The 27,592-nt window shown below is 47.8% G+C and overlaps 1 protein-coding gene across 1 annotated transcript; it reads left to right on the top strand.

Annotated features, from left to right (window-relative positions):
- The first annotated feature begins 5,266 nt into the window (after positions 1–5,266).
- LOC125946153 (uncharacterized) lies at positions 5,267–27,592 on the top strand. Its single transcript, XM_049668650.1, has 5 exons — positions 5,267–5,304; positions 7,439–7,566; positions 14,334–14,476; positions 15,013–15,053; positions 27,251–27,592. Exons 3-5 carry the CDS (start codon positions 14,400–14,402, stop codon positions 27,487–27,489), a joined length of 357 nt encoding a protein of 118 aa, XP_049524607.1. The 5' UTR covers positions 5,267–5,304; positions 7,439–7,566; positions 14,334–14,399; the 3' UTR covers positions 27,490–27,592.

Raw genomic sequence — 27,592 nt, forward strand, 5'->3', positions numbered from 1 at the left:
TGGCTTGAATTTGACTCTTCCAGTAATTCTTTCCTTTGGGGCTACCGTACTGGGCTACAGCCACAGGATCGTTTGTGAAGCTCTCTGCATCTTTCTGCGTGAGACAAAAAGAATTGCATGCTAACATTTTTCTTAATTCTTATCACGGTCGCATAACTTTTTTCTATAATCATTAGATATTTGTTCATTCATATCTGTAACAGTAAAACGTCAAGTCCCATTTACAAGATCCTTTCATTTCAACTTACATTACCCTAGTTATAATACTTTTTTTCACCGCCATACTCATGGCCGATCCGCCAGAGTGGGTTGCGCCATTTCACTGGGGAACGAGAACAAGAAGCAAAATATGGCGTAAGCCGGTGGACAAAGCAATTGTTTTCGGTGGCAATTATAGTCATATCTTGGTACCGGCGACGTTATGCGACTGCGTTCATGTTGTGAACTCGTCAGGCCGCGTCGGTGAACGCTCTCGGTGATGTCAGTGATGTTCAATTCCACCGATGTTACCGGAAATTGCCACAAGCCAGTGCAACTTCGACAACTAGTGGTAGTGCGACGGCCACACGGGGGATCAGCGGCGGCGGGCCGCCACGTGCTCTAGATCGGCGATCACGGGAGTGCGTGCATGTGGAATTGCGAACCTGCGTCGATTCGGTAGGTCGATTTTGGCTTCCCATACTCTAACCTTACTAAATGTTTAATTTCTACCATTGCAATATTATGAGCCAGCAGATAACGAATATCGGTGATATAAACATCTGAACGTGTAGTACTAATGCAGACACGCGCATTGAAGTTTTGGCGTGTAATCAGCGTAGTTCGTTCAGGCAGCGTAGTTCCGTTTCGGTTTCCTCCAATTGCATTATTGCTGGCGATTTTTAAATGCGAAGCATTTCTTGGCGAATATTTGGCACTTTGAGAGTATCTATTCTTCTATCTAGCCGCCTACGTCTTGGTGTTCTCATGGTCGTTTCGTTAACTTGGTATGTGCCAAAATTGGCATAGTATGACAAGACTGTATGACGAACATAAATGATAAGTCGGACATGAATGCCATATGTGTGTCATGTAGGTTTTGAAACAGCCGCCTATGTCTTGGTGCTCTCATGGGTAAAAAAAAATAACCCAAAGTGGCAATGAATCGAGAATTAATTATGGTAATGGGTGCAGTATGGTTATGATAGTAACGATAATGATACTAGAATACAATAATGACTTATTAATGACCATGACTCAGCAAAAATTACAATGACTCAGCAAAAAATGATTAACACTCAAAAAGCCGGCAGATCCCACGCCCTGTGGGAATCGATGTTATGCGAAGCAGTGTGCGGGGAACCTACCAAGTTAACGAAAGGACCATGAGAGCACCATGACACCATCTGCGCGTCGGCGGGGAGCTGACGCGCAGATGGTGTCATGGTGCTTAACCGAGTGACGCGGTGTTTGACCGCGTGACGCGCTTCAAGATGAGTGGCACCTTCTTCGGGTTTCCGAATCTTCTTTGGTCGTCCCATGTCAAGGCTACATGTACTTGCCGCACAGTCAACGAGAGTTCTGCCGCCGTCGCGGCGGCTCCGAGCTTCATCTCCCTGGTGATGTCACAGCCAAGCTGCGCCTCCACACTTGCCGGGGCGTGGTCGGTCGAAGCCTCACGAGCCACCGCCAGAGGCGCCTGCTGCAGTCACGGACACCGCGCACGGTCGGCGCGAACGCAGCGAAACGGGGAAACGCGCACGGCGTCGGCAGCAGCTCGGCGTGTTGCCTCATTGGTGCTGCTACAATTTCTCTCTCTCTCTCTCTCTCTCTATATATATATATATATATATATATATATATATATATATATTTTCTTTCTCTCTCCCGAGCATAGCTCGAGCCGCGCGCACGCTCTCCTTCCCTCTCCATAACGTCCCATGTCAAAGAAACATGTGCACGGCACGGGGAGGAGGTGAAGCACACGCCGCTCCGTGAGGTGGTTGCTATGCAACGCGTGGTGACGTCATCGTTCAGCGAGGCTTTTTGAACAGGTTCCACAGACTGACGGTCGGCTGAAACAGCTCCGCTGTTAAAATGCACCATAGTTACGTGACAAGCAACCGGTAGCTCTTTGCGCCTCACGCGGTCGCCCATCCGACCTGGACAATGTTCTGCGTACGTGCTGTGTCTGTTCAGTGCCGTGGAACGTTTACGTTTACGTAGCACGCGACGCTCCACGAGGTGGTTGCTATGCAACACAGTGGCAGGCGGCACACATTACGGACGGCTTAAACAGCACGCTGTTAATAACCCCTCAGATGACGCATATTTGTCGTGCAAGAAGCAAAGACAAATTTGCTTCCGCAATTACAGCATCGGGGAGGTCCTGTTCACGTTTCACACCAACAAAGAGTCTGCTGCGCGGCGGCAGAGTCACAGACTCATCGGACATACGTAGAGCTGTCCTCGGTAATTGGATGGTGTCAGAATCAGAAGGAAAAGGGTCCTGGAACGACACCAGCAACTCACATAGATCAATGATTGCGCCGTATTCATGTAGAAAGTCCATACCAAAGAATATTGGTCGGGAGCACACATGTAATACGAGGAAAGACCCCGTGAACGTACACGCACGGATTCAAATACGTACCGTACACATGCCAGTTGGCATAACCAGATGGCCAGCGGCCGTGCGCAACTGGGGCTCTTGCCATGGTATGGCGACCTTCCGCAATTTAGACGCCAGTGCGCCGCTCATAAGTCAATAGTTGGAACCGGTGTCGACGAGGACAGTGGCAGCATGAGTATCCACAAATACGGTGATGTCGGCAGAAACAATCTTAGCAGTGTCGGAAAATAAAGAAAAACTGGAACGGTCGTAGTCGGGTCGTTGCTTCGGGGGATGTTCTTTGAATGTTCGTTGGAGAGCGACTTCACCTTCAGAAGTCGCGGTTAGTAGTTTCCCCTGTGGGGACTCGGTGATTGGTTCCTCAGGGGAGCGTAAGACGACGAGGGCAAGCTAGCTGACACGGACCGGCGGGGAGATGGTAATCGCGATTGGCAGAGCTGAACAGCCGAAGGAATTCACTGGCCCGTCAGATAAGATCCAATTTCCCGGCGACGCTCGCCGTAGCGTCGGCACCGCGCGTAACGGTGGAAGCCGCGGAGACCCAGCTGGCGGCATTGGGCCTCTTCGATTATGCGTTCCTGACAGTCCCGGACTACCCGAGACGGTGCTTTCAGCCAATGAGCGTTGCGTATGCAGTCTTTCGGACATTCCGGGACTGTCAGAGACGGATAACCGAAGAAGCCCACTGGCAGTCGCGGTACACGTAACACGAGTTGCGCTCTGCCTTGAGCCAGGTGGCAGATACGTAGATACGTTCGGGTACCTTGAGCCGGGTAGCGGATGCGAAGGGGTGTCCGGGAACTGATGTGTAGCCTGGTCCAGGGGCCGCACGATGGGACCTGTAGAAGGTGGTGCAGGAGCCCTCAATGCCGCCGCATATGTTAGGACGGGGAACTCATGTCTTGGTGGTGCGAGTGGTTGCACCGCTTGTCTGATTTCACTCCGGATGACGTCAAAGGTGGTTGGGTCCCACTGGCCCCACTGCTTGGAGTTGCCGCTGTTTGTCACGCGCAATACTTCGTATGAAGTCTGCGAGGGCCTGCTTCTCGCTGTCGAAACCAATAGAGCATGCAGTAGCCATGATGTCGTGGCGCTCGTACTATGACGACCGCTGCTGGAGAGTATGCCCCGTCGTGGTTGCCTCACTCACTAACTCGGCCACGCTTGTTGGTGGATTGCGTTCAACTCCACGCATTAAATGTCGCACCGTCCTTTCCTCGGACAATGCAGTGTCTGCACGCCTGAAAAGACGAAGCATGTTCTCGACAAACATCGAGGCGCTCTCGTTCGGCCGCTGGTTCCTAGAAGAGATGGCTTGTTTAGCTGCAGTACACTGCTACGGTATTTTTCGGTACGCATCGCGGAACTGTCGGCTAAACTCTTCCCATGTCGCAAAGGAACCCTCATGGTTCTCGTACCATGTCTTCGCAGAGTATTCCAACGCGAGGTAAACTCTCCGCTGCTTGCGAACATCATCCCACTCATTGATGCTGGCAGCCCAATCGAAGTGGTCCAGCCAGTCTTCAACGGCCTCAAAATTGTCTCCGTGGAATGGTCTGGGTGTTTGGGGTGCATCAAAAACATGCGGGAGAGAAGACTGGGCATCGTAGGTTTGGCTTGCCTGGTTTTTAGTTCTCAATAATGTAGAGGTCGCTACTATTGTGTTAGGGAGTGGCGCCCCCTCCTAGCTGTGAAGCGTTTGTGCTAAGCAGAATAAAGACAGTTGTTGTTTGGGTTCAGTGTCGACCGGCCGTCTTATTACGGGCTCCTCAGGCGCTCAGGCTATGGCTTTAGTACCGTGCCCTTCTAACTGATAACACTACAGTTGACATCGTTATTTCCCGTGTCGATCACTAGGGACCGAAATCGGGTGGTAGTCCTTGAAGACGGCGGCTGCTTCTTGCTGTAGGAGCTGTGGCTCTCTGTAAGGTGCTAGGACTGACGGCGAAAATTTGGGAGTGAAGGTGCAATTACCCAACAGCCTCCACCAGTAATGTCACGGGTGAAGCAACAGAGACACCCAGCAGTGAGTGAGTGAGTGAGCTGTCAACGTTGTTCTTGTTGCCTCAAAACATGGCTCGTACCCAGGAGGGGATTGACCACACTGGATGGATTGAAACATACACCCAACAACGTAATCAAAGGTGAACAATCAAAACGAAGCATTTGGCAACTGACTGCTAACAAAGATTTTGAGAGGGCCTATACATAAACTAAATAAACAAACAATAAAGAGTAATCTACCTACAAAAATAAAATAACATGCCCCACGGTCGGTACCCTAGCACCGTATTCTTATTTCGACATTGCTTTTTCTTACGTTTTCTTTTAAATTATTTCCCTTTTCTTTGTCTGGCACGACCAGGTCTTAGTGCAGGTCTTCTCGTATATATATATATATATATATATATATATATATATATATATATATATATATATATATATATATATATATATACGAGAAGAAAGGAAAGCGAGTTGCCCGATTATTATTAGCCAAATCTTACGAAGCCAATCAACACAAATTCTAAGCTTACTATTGTTAGGAGATGTGTAGCATTTGTGGCTGCAATCATCATTACCATTTTAAACGAAAGATCAGGTGCGCCCTTTAGCATCATGGGTATGTGCCACATACAACATCATCATCTCGCGGCCAGCGCGTAAGCGCCTCGGCTCCGACGGGTCGACCGGTAAGTGCAATTCCACTCATTTTACGCAATCTTGCTTGTACACAGCAGCCTCAATTATGCCCTCTGTCACGGTCACGGTGAAGAACAGATACTGCTACGGTTCAAATATGGCTGCAGTAAGTTAGGAGGCGGAGGCTGGCGTAGGTTTCGTTGTAGCCTGGCGCATCGAATACCCATCAAAGAGCACAAAACTGACTCTGAAAGGAAGTATTAACCACTTTTAATGGCATAGATTTAGAAGGGCGTCACAGAAAGGCGGCCGGCGTGAAGCCTAGCCCGACAGGCCTAACGGCCGCAGGCACCGAACAAACGAATGACTTCTTTCAGTGACGAGCAACCAAGAACCGACGTTTCGAACTGAACAGGCGTCAGTTATGACCGCGTTTCCATTATAACAGTGCGTCACGATACGAAATCGGCAAAAGCGTCGAGGAATGCGTTGTAGAGAACTGCACGGGCTCCGGCTTACCCAAAAGCCCGGGCTCGGCCCAGCCTGTGGTCCGGGACGGGTAGGGCAGTTTTTTCATGGGCTCGGGCCGAGCTCGGGCTCGGCATGTGCTTTTCGGCCCGAGCCCGGGCCGGGCTCGGACTTTCTGGTGTTGTGCATGTAACTTGCAGCGAGTTATCCTCGCGCGTCTTGGCTCTGAAAAACGTGTTACCCAGGCGCAGCTGGAAGCTAGCAGTGCTACTCCTGTGTACTTCCCATTTCTTCTTTCGTCAGATTTTGCGCTGTTTGAACAGAATGTAAAAGTCCAGAAAGACCGAAGTCGCCTCAAACCAAAGGATGCCACTGTATTCCTTACCTAAATCAATGTAATCAATGCTTTCAGCACGGTGCAAGCGCGTTCGCGACTTGCTGATTCTTCAAAGGCGAACGATGACTGGTAAGATAAAATAATTCGTCAGGCGGCTGAAATATGGCACTGCGTCCATCGATGATTGTACGCATGTTCTCAACCGGCCGCCTAGCAGCAGCGCATTGCGCTGCACCATGGAGGAACGAGAAGCTTTCTTTCTCCATTTACTCCATCCATGCACTGCGCTCCTGACCGGTCGTCGCTGCGCTTCGGCTATAGTTGACTAGAATACGCTTGAGTGGGACGAGCGGCTGGGGCGACGCATGCTTTGCAGTGAGGCGCCCGACGTGGAAAAATACTGTGGCGGCGCTGTGATAGAAGTGGATTGGGACGCATAAAGGTCGCGCCGTTGGAAACTGCTGGCGATACTGCTCGGCAGGGTTATTCGTACTACTTTCGCGCGCTGGTATTTGCGTTCAGACCACTGAAGTGGTGTTCATATAATCGCATATGACGTGTATTTATGCCTTAAGAATAAATTCCTTTCATTCTCTCTTTATCTTATTTTTTTAATGCGGCTCGGTAATCTTTTTCGGTCTCGGGCCCGGTCCGGGTCGGTTTTGAGCCAGGATCGGGCCTAAGGTAAGGGGGTAGGCGGGCCGGGCAGGGCGAGTAACGTAGATTATTTCAGGGCCCGGGTCGGGCCCGGGTCTCGCCACTAAAGCTTTTGGTCGGGCTGGGGCGGGCAGCCCAACGTAAAAACGGACCCGGTGCAGTGCTCTAATACGTTGAGGTCCTGTTGAGCAACGACGACACAGTTCTCGACATGCCTGTGAAATGTAAAAAATTGCAGTATAAGAAAGTTCTTGTAACACCCATCTGACAATAAATGGTGACGTTAATGTTAATAGCATTGGAGCAATGTAGCGACACACAGTATCGCCACCGCTGGAGCGCGTCATATGTGAGGCATGCATTCAGTTGGACTCCTCTGTTGCACATTCCTCTGGCCACGCAGGGCTCTTTAACGGCGCTGCCACGAAGTCCACGGGGGCGCGTGTCCGAACGTATATTCATTGACGATTGTCTCAATATCTATGACACGGGTTCGATTCCACCCATCAACTAAAGAAAGGAAGGATTTCCTCCCACTTATGTTTAGCTGCAAATTAGCTATCATGTTGTTTCACCTTGGGCTCCGTCCTTTTTATTGCGTTATGTTATTCTTTTCAATATTGCACCAACTGGCCTGTACTTCCTCACTTATATTCTTTGGAGCACTTCGCTATGACGCATGAAGGCTGTATTTAATTCCAGTCAACAATTCGTTCAAACAGCGGCCGACTCCACCAAGGCAACCAGGAAGCGCCTCAAGACCAACCACCCGTCTACGAAGCCCTTGCCGTGGCCGTCTGGAGCGTGCAGTGGCTCGTGGTCGGATGTCTACCTGAGCAGTGCTTTACTGGTCAGTACTAGCATAGTAGGATGCTTAGTCATGTGATAGGCGGTCGTTGTGCACTGGTTGTGCAAAACGCCAAGAACTTTACGAACTAATAAACCTGAATGAAAATTGTTGTTTTTGACCGAAAGTGTTAAGTTCGAGTGAATTTTGGAAAGGTGTATGTTTTTATTGCGATAACAATTATGTGGACACTTCAAGCGGATTTCTGCTTTCGGCGTCGGCGTCGCCGTGAGGTTCCGTATAAAGTCCTACGTCGAAGAAATCGTTGCCGCGCGCCGTATGCTGTATGTGCGAGTGAAAGCGCGCGAGGGACGCGAGCTTTCATGGGGAGCGAAGCGCACGGCCGAGAGCAAGGGCGACTTCTTCCGTCGCGCGAAAGGCCGTGGGGCGACGGGAGAGAGGAAGGGGAGGCGACGTTTAGCTGCGGCACCAAATGCGTATTTATATAAAAAGGTTACGAGACGAGAATATGGTAAAGACTTCCGATGCTGCTCGATGAGTGCCCCTTTCTGATCTCGTCGAAGACCTCCGAAGCCGCCGCCAGAGGCACCGGCAACAGTCACCAACGCCGCGTGCCGTCGGTGCGAACGCGGGCAAAACGCCGACGGCGTCGACACAGTTCTGCGCGTTGCTGGTTCTGCTACATGTTCATGTTTATACAGCTGATAAAACTACTAACCTTACTCCGTATAGCTCTCCGCTAATTAGCTATCGCAATTGATGCTACGCCTTTCGGGTGAAACTGGGACATTTTTGTTTATTCTTTAACATTCTGTTAAATTATACGATCGTAAACATTGTAATGTAGAACTTCCATGTCTTACCTCGCCACCTGAAATAACAGGAGACTATGCAGTGTCTTTAACTATACCAGTCAGAGCCTTTCAAACAGAAAGAATTATTGAACCATGCGTTAATGGAGGAACTGACACTTTGTTATGAATAGCACTACTTGAAAACTCAAGTAGCTGAGGCCACAGTTCCTCTGAAATTATGGATTAACCGGTAGATATTGTGTGCCTGAAATGAGTTATCTCGTGCACTATTGCCGCCCGGACAACGCTAAATTATAGTATCCAGAACGCAATAAGGCTGCCTATTAACAATTCTTGTTAATAGGCTGACAGTTATGGCGACTAGAGCGCGTGACGCACTAAAGCCCGGCCCACATGGAGCGAACTTTCACGGCGAACTTCGCGCGGCCTGCACCAGCGCGGTGCAACGCCAGCGTGTCGCCGCCATGGATGCACGCACATGCGGCGAAAAACAGGCGGCCGCCACCGCAACGATTTCAGTGTTGCTAGAAACGGCGTGATTCTATTCCCAGTAAAATGCAGTGAAAAAATAGTTTTGTATCTGCAACTGAACCATTATTCTGCAACTGAACCATATTGGTCGTGCCTGGACAACTGTAATCAGTCGATCACTGTACGCGATGTGCGCAGCTTTTGTCGCCATGTTTGCTCTACCCTCTTTGGCTTGTTAGCCGATTCAAATGTGGCGGCAGGAAGTCGGACGCGGCCACTCCCTGAGTGGTCCGAGCTGACAGACTTCATTCGCCGCTTCCAGCGAGCAGTTGACCGCCGGCGAACATATCTAGCCCATCTTGATCGACGGCGAACAGCCGCCGGCCACCGGGCAGACGGATTTCTCTTAATTTGAAGAGATAAGGTACAAAATTAGTCAAGAAGAAACAGGCCAACCTAGACGCAGTAAGGGTAAAAGCAGACCAATTCAGGCTGGTGCTCGCAAACAAATATGCAGCTTTAGAACAGGAAGATAAAGGCAACATAGAGGTAATGAATGAAACCGTAACTAGGCTGATCTCAGAAGCAGAAATTGAAGTGGGAGGTAAGGCACCAAGGCAACCAGTAGGTAAGCTCTCCCAAGTAACAAAGGGCCTAATAAAGAAACGGCAAAACATGAAAGTGTCAAACTCGAGAGATCAGATAGAATTCGCTGAACTGTCGAAACTGATCAACAAGAAGAAAATAAGGGATACCCGAAATTATAACGTGGAAAAGATTGAGGAAGCAGTAAAATATAAACGCAGCATGAGATCAGTGAGAAGAAAACTTGGCATAGGGACAAGCCAAAATGTATGCACTGAAAGACAAGCAGGGTAATATCATCAGCAATTTCGATGACATAGTAAAAGCAGCGGAAGAATTTCTATACTGACCTGTACAGTTACCCAGAGCAGCCAAGCTACTTTCATTCTAAGTAGTGATGAACAGGATACAAATGCTCCTTCTATAACTAGCGATGAAGTTAGAAAGGGCCTTGAAAGTAAAGAAATAAATAAAACAAAATGAACTTTCTTGGCGAGGTGGGATTCGAACCCGGGTACCAACGGTCCGAAGGAGAGCGTCATCACCACTGCGCTATACACCCACACTTCACGAAGATGCATTTATGGGAACCATATAGTTGCATTGTAACGAAGAGAAGAGATTATAGTTGGAAAGGGAGAAAGATTGGGTTAAAGTGCAGCGCGATAGCTGTCTCTCAATAGAGGACACCTCAACCGCGCTGCACAGGAGGATGGGGACTGAAAGATCAGCATTGTACCGACGATTGTGACACAACTTGCTCTGGGCGAGAGAAAGAGAAAATGAGAGAGAGACACACAGAGGGAGAGGAAGAGAGATAGAAAGGAAAGAGAAAGAGAGGGAAAGAAAGACAGCGAGAAATAAAGAGAGAGAGAGAGAAAGAAAAAGAAACAATATAAACTTTCTGGCGAGGGCGTACTTTAACCCGGGTACTCGCTCTCCGAAGGCGCGATACACCCACGCTTGCAGAGCTCCGCTGTTTCATCAGATTTCGCAAGTGTGGAACTGGCCTAATTTTTGAACACCGACGCTGTTCTAGCTAACCGTAAAAAGTGGCGCCTCCTTCGCAAAACCTCGCCGAGCTATGACGTCACTGCGGTGCCTAGCAACCACCTCGCAGAGTGGCGTGGGCCTCGCCCACGCCGCTCCGCGAGGTGCCCTGTCGTGGTGCCGTGCCGTGTCGTGCGAGGTGTCGTGCCGTGCACATGTTGGCTTGACATGGGACGTTAAGGAGAGGGAAGGAGAGCATGCACGCGGCGCCTCCAATGTTGGGGACAGGGATGATGATGATAAGTGGTTCTTGAGGGAAAGGGAAAGGTTGGCGCTATCTTCTGCAGCCCTTGAGGGAGCACGGCTCAGCGCCAACGGGGAGGGGTAAGTGGGAGCGAAAGAAGGGATAGAGTGGAGTCGCCATGGCTGGGCGAAGCAAAACCGGCAGGCATAGGCGGCACGTATCAGGCCGAGATGGAAGGCCTTGGTGTGCTGCAGAGTCTGCAGGGGTGTTGTGCCAGGCCGGTCAGGCCCGGGGTGGGGTGGGAGGCCGTGAGGCCTTCCCGCTTGTAGAAATGTCCTTAGAGGCGTGCGGAGAGCCCTGACGAGTCAAGGAACTCCACGACGCCTCGAAGTGCAGAAAGGTGGTGTCGGCCGGGGAAGAGGAGATCTTCCTCCTTGCCAGAGGGGAGGCCCAGGCGGCGGAACTCCTGCAGGAGTGGGCCCCGCTGCTGGAGGTACGCCGGGCAGGCCAGCAGGAGATGTTCGATCGTCTCCGGCTCCCCGCAGGAGCTGCAGGTGTTGGGGACAGGGAAAGAGAAAATGTGAGCGAGATAAAGAGAGAAAGAAATTGTAGCAGCACCAACGAGGCCACGCGCAGAGCTGCTGCCGACGCAGCCCGCGTTGCCTAGCCTCGCATGCGCTGAAGCAGTAGCGATGATGTCACGTCGCGTTGCCTAGTAACCGCCGGCTCAGGTGCGCGCTCGCTTCGCCCGACACAGACACGGCTCCTGCCGGCCTGCCTGCGTTTGTGGCATGCCAGGAACGCTGTCGCTCGTAGGCGCCGACGCGTCCAGCGCTAGTGACGCGGAATGTCGCGAAGGGGAAAGTACGTTCAATAATGATCCCTCGAGAATACCCTCGCTAGATGCGCAATTAAGTTAAACCAAGTTAAGACCTAGCAGCAACCAAGTTAATACCTAGCAGTAGCAGCCAGTAAGACTTGAGGATTGACACTTTCGCTGTGCCTACGCTTTGCACGACCGAGTGCAAACTTGATCGCCTTTTTTTTTTTGTCGACATTTCGCGACGAAGATATCGCGGGTCCCAGCCATAGACAGCTTCGCTGTAAAGCTCAGAAAGTTAAGCATACGGTACGTTAAACCAGAGGCTTCAATAGACGCTACTTGGTATTCCGGAAAGCGTTAGCCTCAGGTGGCGGCACCCCTCGAGGCAGGACTTGTGTTATAAAGCCATAATCTTGTCGCGTAGTGTTGCAAAGTGCAGATGGTGTAAAGCCGGGGAACGCTGCCACAAATAGACGTCGCCGTTTACTATGTATATAGGCGAACTGCTGAAGGATATGTCGGCTTTCTGCCAGTGCCAAGCGCTGCCATTCTTCGATAAGATCAGCAGCGATGTCTTTCATCATGTCGGCAACATTGTCAGAGTGGTGTGCGTGTCATATCAATATGTCTTTATTATGTGTGACGTCAGGCTCAAATTACATGCGCATGCGGCCGCATGTAATTTGAGCCAAAATGTTAGAGCATATAATTTATTCACATCTTATTAGTTTTCTCGAGACCAACGCTTTCTTTAGGAACGCACGGCATGAGTTACGAAAATTCTTCCCCTGTGATACGCAACTGCTTTCTTTTACGAACGATTTGTTTAATAATGCGGACCAGAAATTCAACAGCGACTGCGTATTTCTAGAATTCTAGCGAGCTTTCGGTTCTGTTTCTCACGATTTACTGATTTTCAAACTTTCCCTTCTTAATATTGACCCCAAGGTATTTGCATGGCTAAAGGATTTCCTCTGTAACAGGACCCAGTATGTCACCGCTAACGAATTTACATCCAGACCTTGTTCCGTAACATCCGGTGTACCACAAGGTTCGGTACTCGGTCCCCTGATTTTTCTCATCTACATTAATGACCTTCCTGACTGTATCTCTCATTCAACCATTAGACTGTTCGCGGACGATTGTGTCATCTATCGCAAGACAATTAACCTTAGTGATTCCCGTAAGCTACAGGACGACCTGGATAGTGTATCCAACTGGTACATCAAATGGCGAATGCAGCTTAACACAACTAAATGCTAAAGTATGCACCTCTCCTTTAGCTCTCCCCTTTCTGATATATTCCCATACTCTTTTAATGGTACTGCCCTGTCGGTTGTTAACTCATATAAGTATCTTAGGCATGTATATCATTAACAACCTTTCATGGAACATGCATGTTGAATATGTCACTAACAATGCTAACCGAACCTTAGGCTATTTGAGACGAAACTTTGCATCAGCACCCACCTCACTAAAGCTTACTCTATATAAAACACTCGTCCGCCCGAAATTAGAATATGCTTGTGCCATATGGGACCCTGCTCATACCAATCTCGTCATTTCCCTTTAAAGCATTCAGAACCGCGCCGCCCGTTTTATTTTCTCAAATTATTCACGTCATTCTAGCGTCACGTCCATGAAAAGAACACTAGATCTGCCTGACTTCTCATTACGTCGCAAGTAATCTCGTCTCTGTCTTTTTCATAGACAGAGACGAGAACCTTTTCACCACACCCAGTTACATATCATCTCGTATTGACCATCAACACAAAATTGAAGTGCCATCTTGTCGAACTAATTTGTATCATTATTCCTTTTTGCGAAGAACCACAAATGAATGGAACCGCCTTCCCGCCTCCACAGTCTCGATTTCTGACACCACTAACTTCAAAATTGCAGTTCAAAGTGCCTTATAGTTTAATTTTTCCGCTCTTGTTCTGTACTGCAAATATTGTATATTTTCACCACTCTTTTCTGTTGTGCCTACTAGGCCTTAAAAGCATAACAAATAAACAAATAAGCATTCGCGCGCAGCGTGCCAGTAGCCATTGCGGTCACTGAACAAGTTATATAACTTTTGATTCAGTTTCCCAACCAATGAGGTAATCTTTGTGTGGTTTGAAGCAGACTTGAGGTGCGGCACGTTTAGATTAAAGGGGCCCTGAACCACCCCTCGGGCTTGGTAAAATGAGAGAGTCGGCCGTTAGCGTACGCTGCTGTGAACATCTCAGCCACGTTTGGCTGTCATACGTGGTGTGTGGAGCTGGCAAGCGGAGCGCGAAGTCATCTTTCTCTTAAACGCTCTCTTTTCAAACAGAAGCCATGTTCCTCACTCTCTTCTGGATGCTTTATTTTGTAATAAAGCGGATTCCCATACGCGGCAGCTATTGGTAGCTGCGGTCGGCTACGCAGCGTAGATAACGCGGCCGCCGCGGGGTGCCGCCACGAGTCCACTGGCTAAGCGCACTGCGGATCGCTGAAGGCTACCGCCTTTGGCTTACGTTTAGCGCATCGTAGGCACCGAAATCGGAAGTCGTGGAGCCTACATTAACATCCAAAATGAAATTTGAACTGCGCGCCACGGCGACATTTAGAAGGCGGAGCGTTGTGGCCACGCCCCAGACTGCCGTAGCCTTCGCAGTGCAAGGCATTGAAGAAGGATCCGGAACACAGTGGAGGCCGTGTTTGATTGCCATTTACTCCGCTTCTGCTGAACGCATTGAAGTACTTTTTTGCGGAAAAGTGTTTATGAAATAGCCTATTTCACTTCAAATGCCTTTCTCCGCTTCGATAAAAAGTGGTTTTAGGGCCCCTTTCAAGATTACATTTGCGAACAGGATAAGAGCCACCTGTTGTTGGTGTTGATGCTCTCGTGCAGGTTTATCCCAGCCTTGTCATCACCTTGAACGCCAGGGAAGACGTGAGGATTGCGGGAAGCGGTGCAATGGATGCCGCGGTGGAAAGTGTCGCCCCCACCATGGAAAATGATCCTGCAACTGCAGCAATTACAGAACAGTTGAGGTAGCGTCCGCTGAGTAGCTCAGTGACGAGCCCAAAGAAAGCTACTTCTGCCAATTTGTTACGTGGAAAATGCAGATGAGAGGCAGTATACAAAAATAGACCAACCAATACCAATCTCTGACTGGAAAGCGAGAGCTCACGTCAGCTCAAATATCGTCGCCATCAACCGCAAAACCCATTGGCCTCTTTCGCACGGATGGGGCTGGTCCTCAGGACTATTACCGGCTGTATAGAACTGCAGAAACCTTGAAATTTCGTCACGTGCAGAAAGATTCATCAGGTAACTGCTAGTTGCTTGAGAATAATAAAAGAGGCAACTTTAAAATAAAGAAATTTTACTTTTCAGCGGAGCTTTTAAAGCCGCGTTTGATCCTTGCCGGACCATCAGGATCATGCGGTGGTCTTGGCGGAGTGACAGTCAACATCAGACACATTTAGTACCACCTAAAAAATGCATGCAATACTCAAGTTCTTGAAAATGAGGGAAATGTTTTGCTTTGCTAACATGACACAACCTTCTCTCTTTTTTTTTTCAGTGATCCGCCGGATTTGACATATGTTTTCGGAATGGCGATTCGTAAGATATACTATTTTGTTATATGTTATGTTGTAGTTGACTACGGTTAGTGCAAGAAAAGAATGACCAGTAAATTATTAAACCTATTTTTATCAATGTTGTACGCATAGCTGTGACCAAACGAGGCTTTGATTTTTCAAGCGTACCGGGTTTGGCGGGAGGGTATTACATGCTTTAAATGTAAATATTGACAACATACAACAAACAAATATATCGAGATGCAAATATGTACAGACAAATAGACACCTACACTCTTAATCTGGTTCCACATAAGTTCCAGCTAGTAATAGGAACTTCTTTGCAAAAAAGTTCCGCTTACTTAAGCGTAACCTGCGCCCCAGATGAAATCTAAAATATGCAGAACAGTGGTGCGGGTATTTCTACTTTGTTGTATACGCAGCAGCGTCCCATTTATTTACTAGCTGGATCATAGTTCCAGTGATTTTATCTAGTCATGCACGTAGCACTGTTCCACATACTCTTTGGAACAACGTTTCGTATACATTTTCTGTAATTTTACCTGTGTGTTCCACAAAAACATATCTTGGCAGCATTGCAGTAAAGCAACAACTGTTTTATAATCAATGTTCTTATCCTATTATACTGAAAATTATCTTGAGATTGTCGGTTCAGGTATACAACGAGTGTATAAGAAACATCAATGCTGACTTGTCTGATATGGCATATCAGTTTAGTTATACCAGATATAATGGCGACGTCAACCGTGGTCTGCATAAGCTGACACCACGAGATGACCCATCATTAAGTCACCCATATATTCATTGGGCTTAAAAATGGCAACATAAATTTTTATGTGCATCTGGAAACAGCCATGGTATCAGTGAGCGTTCCATAGCATCAATGAAATCATTTGTAAAGTTTTGAGAAGAGCCGCAGTAAAGACATTTGCATTCCAGTGTCATTCTTAGGATTTGGTGTAGAGCATGCCTACATTATCCCATATTAAAACACATCGCAATGCTACACAATCTATGTGAGCTTACAATCACAATAGCTGATGCCAATGCTTTACGTGGGCATGATATGAAAGCTGAAGACTATTTCTGAAGGCACTCAACGCTATGAAATGCTATATACTCACCGAGGGATAGTACTGCTAACAAAGCCTGCTATTCTGGCTAGCAGTACTAAGTAAGTAAAGAAGGATGGAAAAATCTTTTAAGCACTTTATTCCGCAGAACACTTCCTGCAGCATGGTTAGGTGCAAACAAATACAGTCTATATACGTAATACAAGGCCAGCCTCCACACTCAAATAATAAACCATAGTACACAGTTCGATAGAAGTCTGTGCGGCAAGAACATCAATACACTTCCGATAAACAGGAAAAAGCAGAATAAATAAAAAGTAAAACAAGTATTGGCATGCAATATTCAGTTTGATAATTTACAAGTTAAGCACATTTGCAAAGTTGTCAATTCTCAATACAGGTGAGCAGTGTGCACTGGCTAAGTATTCATATCACCCAAGCAAAAATAGAAAAAAAGCACCTTGTCTGAGGCATCATCACAAAAAAAGCAGTCAGCTAGCTGTATATTCAGTTTTCAGGCCGGCTAGCCTTCTGGCTTGTTTTTGAGAGGTAGCTGAAATGTGCCACTCCTTACTAATATGGTTCGCAGCAACCCTAAGCTCTATCCAAACGCATGCGGATACGAGACATCTAGTATGAAATAGATTGTCAAGCATAGGATTAGTGCATGCTCAGCGGAACATCCAGGTACAAGGTGAACTTTCTGTGGCTTGCCTACAATTCTTCCTGCTCCAGGTTTCATGATAACGCATGGTCCTGGAAGAAGCTTGCTGGTATCATGTGGGTCCAAAGAAAAGTTTATTTAGTGCACCTCAATGTACATCCTTATCCTACGGCAGTTTTATAGCATTTCCACATTAATATAAACAAGCACGCTGTATTGAGCCCTTTCTAAACGTTTCAGGTCATATATTTACCTCTTTAAATAATAAATATACTCCGTCACACGTGACAATCCACACAAATAACAACAACAAAATCCAGAGCCCTTCCACTATTGTGAAGATGGAAGTCAGCGAAGCTGTGACTATGGCCGGCCTGCTGTTGTGGATATTCCTATAGTGAATTTATATATTATCATTATTGATTATATTGAGCCGTCCATGTACTTAGATTTAGGTGCACGTTAAAGAACCCCAGGTGGTCCAAATTTCCGGAGTCCCCCACTATGGCGTGCCTCATATTCAGATCGTGGTTTTGGCACGTAAAACCCCATAATTTTTTTAGCTTCTTCGGCGCGTTCGTCAAAGAGCAAGGACACCGGTGTTTTGTTTTCGCCCGGCGCGATGTCCAAGTAGTGCGTTTGCTGCAGTGGCACAGTACGCGATCTATAGAGCGCATTGTCCACCTCAGATTCCATGGAGGGAAAAACTTTGAAACTTCTAGTGGGCACCATCACAGTAAGTTCGTTATTAAGTTAACAGTGCTGGACAATAACATGTTCACAAAGAACACTTGAGGCTTTACATATAGATATAACTTCAATGTTTCGGAAATGGCTTGCCAGAAGAATTGATGCTAGGCGTTTTCCTCGAATAAATTAATGCGAGCGCATTTTGAGCAGATTGCACCAACCGTTACACTAAACGGCACCGCACCCAACGAGGACGCCGAACAACGCATCAAATTACCACACCCAGCACTACATTGACACGGACACTAAAAAAATAGTAAGTGAAAGTGTCTCTGCACGCTTCGTACTAGTTGGCTGTACACTGGAAAGATTGCCGAGGACAACCTCGTTATCGTGAATTGTACTATCTCGCTTACGTGGGTCATCCATGGAAGCGAATGATTTCATTCATTAAAACTCCCGTACAAGGCAGTGTTTTACACAGCAATCCTCTCAGTGAACCGAGCTTAGAGCTACGCCGTTCTAGCTGGCACAGCGGCCCTCCCGCCACGAGCGTTCGATCAAGTATAGTTCGAGATTGCTCGGCAGAATCTACCGTATAAAAGCGCTACATGGCGCAGAAATTGTGCTCATGAGAGATCCTTGCGTATTCATGCGGCCTGCTACTGCGCGCCCAAACTCTCTCCATCCCTCGGCGGGAGCAGAAAATTTCAAGCCACGCAGCAAAGACCGAGCTGAAAGCCAGCGAGGAGGATGGCGGAAAGCATGCAAGAGCTCCCGATTTGTTCTCCGCCTTGTCGCTTATTAGAAGCAGTATAAACACTCACCTCTGTGAAGTGACCGCCGGATGAAACGTCCGAAGCGTCGAAGGTAAACTTGTTAACGATAGTCCCAAAACTTCCGGAACATACCTACAAGCTTGAGCAAAACTTTGAAGACGCACCACTATTGCACATTTACCGGCACAGAAAATGGCTGGCTTCTAGCGTTCAATGTCACAGTTTGTGTGGAACTAGTGAAGCACTTGTCACCGTACTCCGTAACCGCCATAACGCTCCGCCAGTGAAAGTTTGTCGGTTAGAGCGCACGGACTTGCTCTTTCTTCTTGAGGAAATGCGCCGCAGGGCGACACGGTGGTGCTTTGCCAGCGCCAGTCCAGCCTTTGGCGTGCTCTGCCCCGTTGCAGTACTGATATTGTTCCGTATTCTAAGAAAGCGTTCATGGGAAGGAAATAGGTAGAGAAGGTGCTCGGTTAAAGGCTACACAGATGCGCATAAATTATATAGCTGGAACATGAGATCCAGATACGGCGTTGCTTCACAGTCGTAAATGGAACAAATCACAAAACACGAAATTTGGTAACCGGAACAAATCACTGGTTTCGGTTAAGTATGACTCGTTCCACTTAACTAAGCAAACAATAAAAGAAAAGACAGCTACTGTTTCGGATTAAACTCGCGAATCAACGCGGATCGATATAAAATTCCTGCCCGTTATGGTTAAATTATCTAAAGCATTGTTTTACCTGGAACCTACGTGGAACAAGATTAAGAGTGATGTACAAATCGATCTGAAGCGAAGTTTTCATGAACCGAATATTATTGCGATAGCAATTATATGGACACTCCAAAGCAGATTTCTGCCGTCGGCGTCGCCGTCGCCGTGAGGTTCCGTAAGACGTCAATCCAGATGGTAAGTGGTTCTTGAGGGAAAGGGAAATGTTGGCGCTATCTTCTGCAGCCCTTGAGGGAGCACGGCTCAGCGCCAACGGGGAGGGGTAAGTGGGAGCGAAAGAAGGGATAGAGTGGAGACGCCATGGCTGGGCGAAGCAAAACCGGCAGGCATAGGCGGCACGTATCAGGCCGAGATGGAAGGCCTTGGTGTGCTGCAGAGTCTGCAGGGGTGTTGTGCCAGGCCGGTCAGGCCCGGGGTGGAGTGGGAGGCCGTGAGGCCTTCCCGCTTGTAGAAATGTCCTTAGAGGCGTGCGGAGAGCCCTGACGAGTCAAGGAACTCCACGACGCCTCGAAGTGCAGAAAGGTGGTGTCGGCCGGGGAAGAGGAGATCTTCCTCCTTGCCACAGGGGAGGCCCAGGCGGCGGAACTCCTGCAGGAGTGGGCCCCGCTGCTGGAGGTACGCCGGGCAGGCCAGCAGGAGATGTTCGATCGTCTCCGGCTCCCCGCAGGAGCTGCAGGCCGGGGACGTCGCTCGTCCCAGTCGGTAGCTGCGTGCTGCCGTCCAGCTGCAGCCGATGCGGAGCCGGAGAAGGAGCGAGGTCTCCCTGCGAGCCAGGCCTCGCTGGGGGAGTGGTCGTGGGGGGCATCCCAGTGCCACCCGTTTGTCTGGGTGGTGGGTCGCCAGGTGTCGCCGCAGCCTCAGTCCTGTGAAGTCGCCCTCCGTCACGGCCCGACTGAGGGGCACAGTGGTGTGGTGGGCGTCCTTCGCCAGGGTGTCGGCTGCCTCGTTGCCCGGGATCCCTACGTGGGCGGGGATCCAGTGCAGGGACACCGGGTGGCCTGCGTCCTGCAGCGCTGTCAGCCGGGTAGACAGCAGTGCGACTCCAAGGCTGGCGCTTTCTGGCCTCTGCAGGCCGAGGAGGGCTGCCCTGGAGTCGCAGAGGATGGCCGCTGGTACCCCAGGAAGCTCCTCAGAGAGTAGGTCGACGGCCAGGTGGAGGCCTGCCACCTCCGCTGCAGTCGAGCTGGCGTGTCTGGGTAGTCGACACTGCCTGCTCTTCTGCAGGGCTGGTGCCGTGCAGGCCGCCGTGGCAGAGCCGGTGTCCGGTACCACCGAACCGTCGACGTACACCAGGAGGTGGTCTCCGAGGGTCTCGTCCAGGAGGCAGGCGGCCGTCTGCTGCAGGGCGCAAGCGGGTGAGCGCCTCTTCGAAATCCCAGGCAGCTGCGTGGCGATGGGGACAGGAGGCCTCTGCGGTGGGGGCAGCTGTCAATCCAGATGAAATCGTCGCCGCGATGATAAGTGGTTCTTGAGGGAAAGGGAAAGGTTGGCGCTATCTTCTGCAGCCCTTGAGGGAGCACGGCTCAGCGCCAACGCCGCGCGCCGCCGAACGCTGTATGTGCGAGGGAAAGGGCGCGAGGGACGCGCGCTTTCACGGGCTGAGCCGTGCTCCCTCAAGGGCTGCAGAAGATAGCGCCAACCTTTCCCTTTCCCTCAAGAACCACTTACCACGGGGAGTGAACACACGGCGGAGAACTAACGCGCGTTCTGCGCCGTGCTCCCTTAAGGGCTGCAGAAGTAGGCGTCTCTTTCCTCCTTTACAATCACCATATATGTAAAACAAACGCGCCTTCTTCCGACGCGCGAAAGACCATGGGGGGGGGGGGGGGGGGGGGGAGGGAAGGGAGGCGACGTTTAGCTGCGGCACCAAGTGCCTATTTATATCAGAGGCTCCGGCAACAGGCACCAACGCCGCACGCATCCTGTGCGAACGCGGGCAAAACGCCGACGGCGTCGACAACAGTTCTGCGTGTTGCCGGTGCTGCTGCATGTCCAAGTTTATACAGCTGATAAAGCTACTATCATTACTCCGTATAGCTCTCTACAAATTTGCTATCGCAATTGATGCTTCGCCTTTCAGGTGAAACTGCGACAACTTTTTTAAAGGCGACACAACTTAATGAGATCCGCTCAATTGTGCTAATTTTATCCGGTTCAATGTTTAATGTCATGTAATCTTTGTTTACCTTCTTGAAATGCCCCAACAATAATTTCATGGAAATTCGAAGTTCATGCGCTAGACCAATAACAAGCTATGCCGAAATTAAAACACCAAATCACACGAATAAACAGTGTAGTGGTTGATGTAGCCGTGTCACTCACGAGGATGAAGGCGATGTTAGCTAACATTTTGAGGTTTTACGTGCCAGAACCACGATACGATTCTATGGAACGCTGTAGTGGGGGGGGGGGGGGGGGGGGGGGGGGGTGGCTCGGGATTTGTTTTGACCCCCTGGAGCTCTCTAACGTGCGTCCAATGCACGGTAAAAGGGCGTTTTCAAGCGAATAAGCTTGTATTGCCTCACAAGTGTCGGTGCCGTTGTAGGTGTGACCACGAAAAAACCATCTCGCTCAAGTGATGGAAAACGGCGGGAAAGGCTAAGAATAGACCGCTGGTGAAACACGTGAGGCGCGCGCCCGTAACACGTGACGGAAGCACCCAATCTGGAGCTGGCGCGCGCCGGGGGAAGGGCACGGGAGGGAAATGACTTCGAGAGCGTTGCGTCGGGTCTCCGTTTAAGTGCACGCTCGGCAAACATGTGAAGGCCGTGCGTTGTTCGATCGGTGGCGGAACAGGCCGCTTTCGACGGAAAACGCCGGGAACAGACTCGCGCTCGCCGTGTGGATCCGGCGTTCAAGGCAGCCCAAGCCCAGGCTCGGTTACAGCGACAGGCAGCGGATTGCACGTTAAAAGCCAGTCTATACCGAAGGGCAGCGAACCCCGAGGCCAGGGAACGCGACACCCAATTTTCAGGGTGCGAGAAGTTTCACGTGCCCCGCTGTTCCCGGTAGGGGAATGGCAGGCGAATTTTCTTCTTTTTTTGCATTTCGCCTGCAACGAAATGCATCCGCTGCGTCCGGGATTTGATCCACGCCGTCGGGCTTAACAACGCAACGCTTAAGCTACTATGCCTCCCCGGCGGGTGAAGGCGATGTACGATGCTTGTTGAGGAAATATTTGTGGCGAGTGGAGTAATTAACGATATATATCTAAATACATTCAGTGATATGCTGTACCGCTTTTGTCATAGTGGAACATAACCTTTCTTGCAGACTGTTGAAGAACGACCAGATACCCAGAAGCACGTTCTGAATAGCCCCAATAATGAAATATTACAGATATACGATATATAAGAAAATCAAAGAAACTGTTGCATATCATTCGCTTTGCCATTAAGCCGTCTTTTTCCTTCGCAGATGTACCTATGAGCAGGCCATATGTGTGAAGCTGTTATGTCGCGATTTATTATCCTATCGTGCGAAAGAGAGGTGCGCTTGGTCACACTACATGGATCTTGAAAATTTCGCGCTTTATAACACAATTCGAAGGACTAGGTGGCACATACTTTGGCACATACAAGTGCAAGTTTGCGCCCACTGGCTCTACGTTATGGATCAAAATTTCGCGTTATATGCACAACTCACTCGGAACGACACATAACGAGCGACTCATGAAACTTGAGAATAGAGGCAAGAAAAGTTACGCTTTGGAAACGTAGATATATGAGAATACACGACACATGTTTAAAAGGAAGCTGTGGCACGGATCTTATATTATATATATATATATATATATATATATACCTAATAACGGAGCAGTCATTTTTCTCACAATCTACAGCACTGTTTCGCATTTAGTCTGTTGAATTTCAAAAAATCAGTTAGAATATAGTAGCCTCAGAAACCTGATTTTGATTTTGTTCGTATTTTTTATTGCGATAATACTGAGTATTGCAAAACTTGAAAGCAAAAATATTCAACAACCAAGTTGTCAACCTATAACTCGGAAGAAGACCATCCAATTCTGTAGAAGCGACATATTAGTACAATTTACGCAGACAAAAGTGGCGTATGAGATATACCACTGATTTGTGAGCAGGACATTTCCGTTACTTTTGCGTAAACTGATAGAAACCAAATTTGTTCACTTGAGATGCTCTAACCGATGCGTTTAAAAAACTGATATCTGATTTCGGTGTAAAGTTATGGATTTCTAAACTTCGTGCTTCATGCTATTCGTCTGATTTTAGAAATAATTAGTATTTGAGTAAAAGATTTGAGTGTCCTTAACCAAAATTCGGCTTGCTACACTTGCTAGAATTGAACTCTCTCTCTCTAAAATTCAACGACTTCTCTTCCAATCATGCCAGCGGCTCTCAAGAGAGAATTTCTGCGTTATGTATGTATTTTAATAGGAAAATTGACAGCAACGTTGCTTGCCTTGCGCAAGCGCAAAAGGTGGGTTAACAATATTCTTTAACACGGAAGGGTACTCTGCCTAGCTCCAGCGAAAATCTGCCCATGTACGTACGTACGGAACGCTATCATCATCGCGCAAGTTTCCTGGCATTCCCGCGAAATTGCGATACTTTTTATTTTGTGCCTGCCTAATGTAATTAAAGTAGGCATAAAAAATGAGAAAGATTTGCTTTAATAAAGGAGTTATGCTCTAGATGACGTATATTTGTGCGACTTAGGATGTTTAAGCATCATTTGTTTTGTCACTAATTGCGCAGAAAACAAAACCTGGAGCTTGTACGTCTATAAACGTAGTAAATATGGTAGTGCTGTCCTGCGCCCGAGCTATTCGGAGAGACAGCTGCAGCACCAAGCAAAAGTAACTCTATAACGTAGATTAGAGTTTTAAGATTGGAGCCCGAGGCAAAAGTAACTGACTGTACAACGTAGATACAGAGATTAGATGGTTTTAGGATTCGATACTGACGTTGGGCCCCCAAGCCATGTTACGTTGGTTACCCTTGGGTTCGGAGGAGCATTCACAGTTTTAGAATTGTAACAATAGCGGCGGTGAGTTGCGCGCGCAGGGCGTTGTTGTGGTGAAAATAGAAGGCGCTTGAAATCGAAAAAACGAGGTGTTTTAACAGCGGAGCTGTTTAAGCCGTCCGTTAGTCTGTTACTCGTCCGCAAAAAAAGTGGGCCGATCTTGACAGTAGTGCATAAAGGGTCCAAGCGCAATGGCACATACCCCTGTGAACTAGCGAAGCTGAACCTGGCTAAGTCTAGTAAGCATTTAAGCTTAGTCAAGCATCGATAGCCAATCAATAGCTAATCGATCAATCATCAATATATTCCTGAAAATGCTGGAATGGCTTAGTAGTGCTTAGCATAGCCCAAATACGTAGCCAAGACCTTGCGATAGCCAATCAATGGCTAATCGATCAATAATCAATAAATTCTGTAAAATGCTGGAAATGACTTGGTAGTGCTTAGCCTAGCCCTAAAGCCAGGACTACCTAGTTGCCCATCAGCTCCGCTGTCTCTTTAGCCTTGTGCCTCCAGTGAAAGCTACGCTAATTTTTGTTACAAGTGAAACCTAAACGAATGCCTTTTTAATTAGACAAAAACTTGCAAATGTTTGTAATAAAAATAATGACTATGTTATTCTTTGTATGAAGTGGTTCTGACACTTTTAAGCGAAACGGGGGGAGGGCGGTTAAAGTTGGTCAAAAGACGCTCACCCCAGCATAGCTAGCGCCTTCTTGCATTGCCCTGAGTCTCTAGCCTCTACAAAAAATCAGAGCGCTTCCACTGCTGTGGCGATGGATGCCAGTGAAGCCTGTCACTATGGTGGGTCTGCTATAGCGAATATTGCTATAGTGATTTATATGTTATCATTATTGACTATATTGAGCGTCTTCGCCACGTTAGTCAAAGAGGAAGCACACTAGCGCATACAATGAAATATGAGAAAAATCTGAATATCTCCGGAGCCTCACAACGCAGCCGGGTATTTGCATTTCGGGCCTCGACTGGCATATGATAACACTGTTGTTTACAGTTTAACTGGCTACTGCTAAAGGCTGCTCGGGAATTGAACGTTTTCTGAGATCCCGTGGTCCATAAACATTTGTGGTGGACAGTACATACGTCATAGCATCTACATGGTTTTTACAAGCTTTATCAATCGGGAACACGAGCTATCCCGGAGAAATGTAATGGTTTAATAACTGCAGTGTACAGTAAAAATTTCGCGCTCGAAAACACATAACTGGTTGCGCACTCGAAAACGCACAACCGAATCGTGATTTATCACGAGATATGTGATCCTAGAGTTTGCTTAACCAGAACCTCCCATATTTTGTCAATACCAACGCAGTGACGCTGGCCGGGGGTCACTAAAATATAGCAAATTACATTTAATGTAGCTAAAATAAAATTACTACATTCAATACTGTACCCTTATTGTCCCGCGAAAGTAATTGTGGATTCACTAAAAATTAATCTGTTACTTCTGCGTAACTTGTTTTCCAAATGTTATTAACACTGCAGAAATACAATAAATTGAACCAGAAGGCCCGGATCTTTGATTGCCTAATCCGCAGCCTTTCACGTGCTTACAGCTTCCTTGATAATTGCTTTTCAAGATTACAATTGGTCAACCATCGTCGTTTCCTTATGAAGAGATCTGTATGAACACAACTCACTGAATGTGCATGCTGAACTAAAGCACCGGTGTTGTAACTCAGGAACATTTCACGCACAACATTGTGGTAACTTAATGCCCTGATTCTTGCATCTTGGTCTTCTGCGAAGTGCAGCGCTTCCCTGTGGCTGGTGTTCGGACAGGGTGCTCCTTGTTGGGCAAATGAAAAGCCGAAAAAATTGACCGGGGATGATTTACTGGCATCAGCATCCGAAGAAACTATCGCTGTGGAGTCATAAAAGTGCCGGTTCGATTTGGCAGCTCACTTCTGCGGGAGCGGTGAGATTCAGAAACAGATATTGAGAAATGGAGCTGGGCAGATGCGTAGGGTGGATCATTGGAGTTATAAAATGGGCGCCAAGAGAGGGGAAACACAGCCGAGGATGGCAGAAAATTAGGCGGAGTGATGAAATTAGGAATTTTGCAAGAGCAAGTTAGCATCTGCCAGCGCAAGACATAGGTAATTGGCGATCGCTGGGAGAGGGCTTAATCCTGCAGTGGACATAAAAAAATAGGCTGATGATGATTGAGCGCCCGAGTTCACCTGCCTGAACATACGCATTCTTGAGGCAGTTGCGTGGCACGACCGTAGGTGTTTTATTGCAGTTGCTGCCAAATTCTAGGCTTCTATGCTGCATCACCACAGTACATTACATTACAATTAGGTTACATTACATTTACAACTTGTCTAGTAAATGAAGGAATTTCTTACATGTTATTGGTTAGTGAAAAAAAGTACTTTAAATACAGTGAGTATTGTAGTCTGTTAGGTATCCAAAGGTAATCTGTTAATTACAACACTGCCAAAATGTAATTGTCTACAAATCATTATACTTACCGTCATCATTTGCGTACAAGTCTGGTAACTTATTTCACTCACAAATATTAAGAAAATTTATTTTGTTATCCTTTCTAAAAATATTCCAATGAATATAGAGCTGGCTGACTCCATGCATGAGGAGCCAATTTGAAAATTTTAATTGGCAGCATTTGGTTAAACAAGCTGTTGAATTATATTTTTACTGTGCAAATGAGGTATCAAAAAGCCGTGTACTTAAATCGCTGTTGCGATTTAAGTACACGGCTTTTTGTATATAGTACACGGATATTATATATATATATATACATATATATATATATATATATATATATATATATATATATATATCCAACGCTTTCCGTATATGTTCATACGGCTCTGTCGAGGCTATCATTAAAAATCTTACACACCTACAGGATTGTATCAAGGTACATTATTATTTGCAGAAACATGACGCTTTCTCAAAGTGGCCGTCATCATTAAACACGCGACAGTGCCTGGCAAATCTCTAGCGTCCAGATCACGGATTCAGCCTGCGATTTTTATTTAAGCCATGTACGAACCTCCTGATTTTCAAAAAAATATTGTGAGTGCCTTTGATTCCAAGTTTTGTCCCCAAATAAATCATCTATTTGCATAAAACCTACATTGCGAGGTTTCTTGAAAGACCACCTAGCGCTAGAGTTTGATTTGGTGCATTATGAGCGGCCCCTCTTATTTTATACCTTCACACAGTTTCAATGTGAGAATGCTGACCTTGTTGATGCCCTGCCTTTTCTCTCATTATCTGCAGTGATGGCATTCTTAGCTGTGTCATTCGTGAGCTGGATGATTAAGAAGCTGGGTTTCGGCAAGAAAGGAATCAAGCCCAACAGTGTGGCAGCCTCTTGGCAAGCCTTGATGCAGGGCGTTGTCCCTAAGGCAAGCCTCTTCGCCCTTTTGCAGAGCTGGGGAGTTAGGGGACTTCCCGCTACTGCCAAATTTTTCATCGGCTACATCGCCTTCTACTTCACCTTTGTTTTCTATCTGTGACATTCCCTGCACAACCGGCACAAAATTCACGTGACAGCGAGCGTAGCTCCGCCTGCGGAAATGCTCCGCTTCCAACAACATTTCAGGCTGAGTTTGAACTGAA

This window comes from Dermacentor silvarum, chromosome 6 (assembly GCF_013339745.2).
Source record: "Dermacentor silvarum isolate Dsil-2018 chromosome 6, BIME_Dsil_1.4, whole genome shotgun sequence".
Taxonomy (NCBI): domain Eukaryota; kingdom Metazoa; phylum Arthropoda; class Arachnida; order Ixodida; family Ixodidae; genus Dermacentor; species Dermacentor silvarum.